The sequence below is a fragment of the Elephantulus edwardii genome, unplaced genomic scaffold, assembly GCF_000299155.1.
Source record: "Elephantulus edwardii isolate Elephantulus edwardi_28Jun2011 unplaced genomic scaffold, EleEdw1.0 scaffold00006, whole genome shotgun sequence".
Lineage (NCBI taxonomy): Eukaryota > Metazoa > Chordata > Mammalia > Macroscelidea > Macroscelididae > Elephantulus > Elephantulus edwardii.
The window spans coordinates 13,733,596-13,735,702 of record NW_006399756.1 but is presented as its reverse complement, the minus strand read 5'-3'; the positions used below and the strand labels follow the sequence as shown (position 1 = coordinate 13,735,702).

General features: G+C 53.2%; 1 protein-coding gene across 1 annotated transcript in view; it reads right to left on the bottom strand.

Moving 5' to 3' along the window:
- Positions 1 to 1,911: 1,911 nt before the first annotated feature.
- Positions 1,912 to 2,107, bottom strand: part of VAX1 (ventral anterior homeobox 1) — a 3,406-nt gene continuing 3,210 nt past the window's right edge. Inside the window, exon 4 of the mRNA XM_006880154.1 lies at positions 1,912 to 2,107. Coding sequence (XP_006880216.1) covers positions 1,912 to 2,107 — 196 coding nt within the window.

Here is a 2,107-nt window from a genome sequence, read left to right as displayed (position 1 = left end):
TTTCTCAGGGGAAAACTTGTCTGATCCTGGCCAGGCCTGGTGCTTCCCAAATTCAAAACCAGACCAGCAGTTGTGCCTGGAAACTGCTGGAGAATGGGAGTGTTAAGACAAAGTTTGGGGTGTTCAGAGACAGGCTCCCAAATAAACCAAACAAGAAGTGGGCAGGTGAGGGGGTGTCCCAGAGAGACACACCCCACAAGGCCGAGGGCCATGGACACACAAGGCAGTGGCCTAACAGAACTGCCCTCACTGGCACAGATACCCTTATGCTCAGCGCTGCCCATGCAGGCCTCATCTGGTTTGTACCATTTGCCTTCTTTCGCTTCTCCGTTTTTGTTTTTTGCTATCTTCTCCTATAAATAGAAGACAAAAATACGCCTCATATATCATCATGGATATAGATATATTTCACTCTCACCACATAAATACAAAACATCCAAATAGCCAAAACATTCAAAACAAAGTTAGTAGCCAGGTCTCAGCAACACCTACCCGCATTGGAATCGTTCATTATTTTACTATTCGCCTAAAAAAATTAATAATAATAAAGAAAAAATCCGACGTAAATAATTTACAATAAAATTACTATTCTTTTTTTTAAATGCTCTGCGCTCGTTTGGGATGGAGCAATACATTCTAGAACCGCGGCTTCTCGCCATCTTGGTCTGGGATTTTGGTTAAAACGCCGGCCGTGGGCAGCTGCTGGCAAAGGGGCAAGGCCGCACCGCTGGCAAAGGGGCAAGGCCGCACGGGCGTCTCTGTCCAGGCTCCTGACCGGGGCAGCATGGCAACAACATTGGGATTTGGATGTTAACGTCGTCAAGGGACCCAGAGGCTGTGGACGGAGGAAGCAGGACGGCCTGGGGTTCCCCAGCATAGGCGTGCCCCCCATCCCCAAAGTGGTGCCCCAAGTCCCTGCACTTCGACGCTGGCTGGACGTTGTGACTCGGGAACAAGGGAGCGCAGGCTGTGGGTTGAGACTCCAGACGCAGCAGCTTCCAACAGGAGGAGAGCGGGAGCCCGGAGCCGGGAGCCGAGGCCTCTCCCAGGCAGAGCCTGGCACTGCGGGCTACTCGCCCTGAGCAGCGTCGGATAAAGGATTCTGGATCTTGTGTTGGCGCTTTCTTTGCTTTTCCCCTTTAAATTCCTGTCAAGTCACAATATCCAGGACTTCACATTTCCGGTGGAGTCTTTCTGAATTTTCTTACCAGCTCTCAAAACCCCTGATGAGTATCCAAACCCGCTCATTTCCGCGGGTTTTTGGCAGAGTTCTTCCTCTGAGTTTATTGCTGATGATCCCACCTCATCTCCCACAATCAGGCTTATTGTTTCCTGGGGCGGGAAGATCTGGGAAAGGAGAAGACTCCGGACTTGTTCCATGAGGCAGCTGTTCGCGCACCGGTTCTCCAGAGAGGCCCGGAAAGTGGGGCCCAGGGGCTCCCCAAAGCCCTGGCCAGAGCAGTGTCTTTGTGTTTTTTGGTCTATGGAAACCCACAAGCCTTTTCAACCCCTTGGGGGTCTGTGTGCAGCTTCCCTTTTTTTCAAATAATACAGGAATAATCAGCAGCGGCGGCGGCAGCCGGAGAGCAGGTGGGCCTGTCGTCGCCCTCCAGGACCCGGCACTGGTTGGGGCATTGGGGTGGCTAACTCGGGAATCCTGCCCAATTCTTTGGATCTCTCCTGGATTCAAAAGGAAGGATTTGAAGGAGGGGAGTGTCGCAAGATGTACTGGAGAAAAGTAGAAAAAATGCGCCCAAGTGGGACGAGACCGTGGCCAAGCTGGTGGGAGAGGAGAACAACTTTGTCGGAGGCCTCGTGGAGCCGCACAGGAGCCCGGAGCGCCCGGCACGCGAGTCCATAAATATCACCACAATAGATACTATAAATATAAATACACCGAGCCACTTGCAATCAGTCCAGCGCCTTTTTCTCGGCCCCTTCTTTACTGTTGGTCCGGGAGTAAGGCTCGAAGGCCGAAGAGCTCAGGTACCGGGCCGAGAGTTCTTGCAAATTCCCGGCCAGCGAGCCGGCCATTGTCAACGGGGCGGACGACAGGCGGCTGGCGACGGAGCCGAGCAGCGAGGGCACAGGCAGGCTGAAGAGGCCG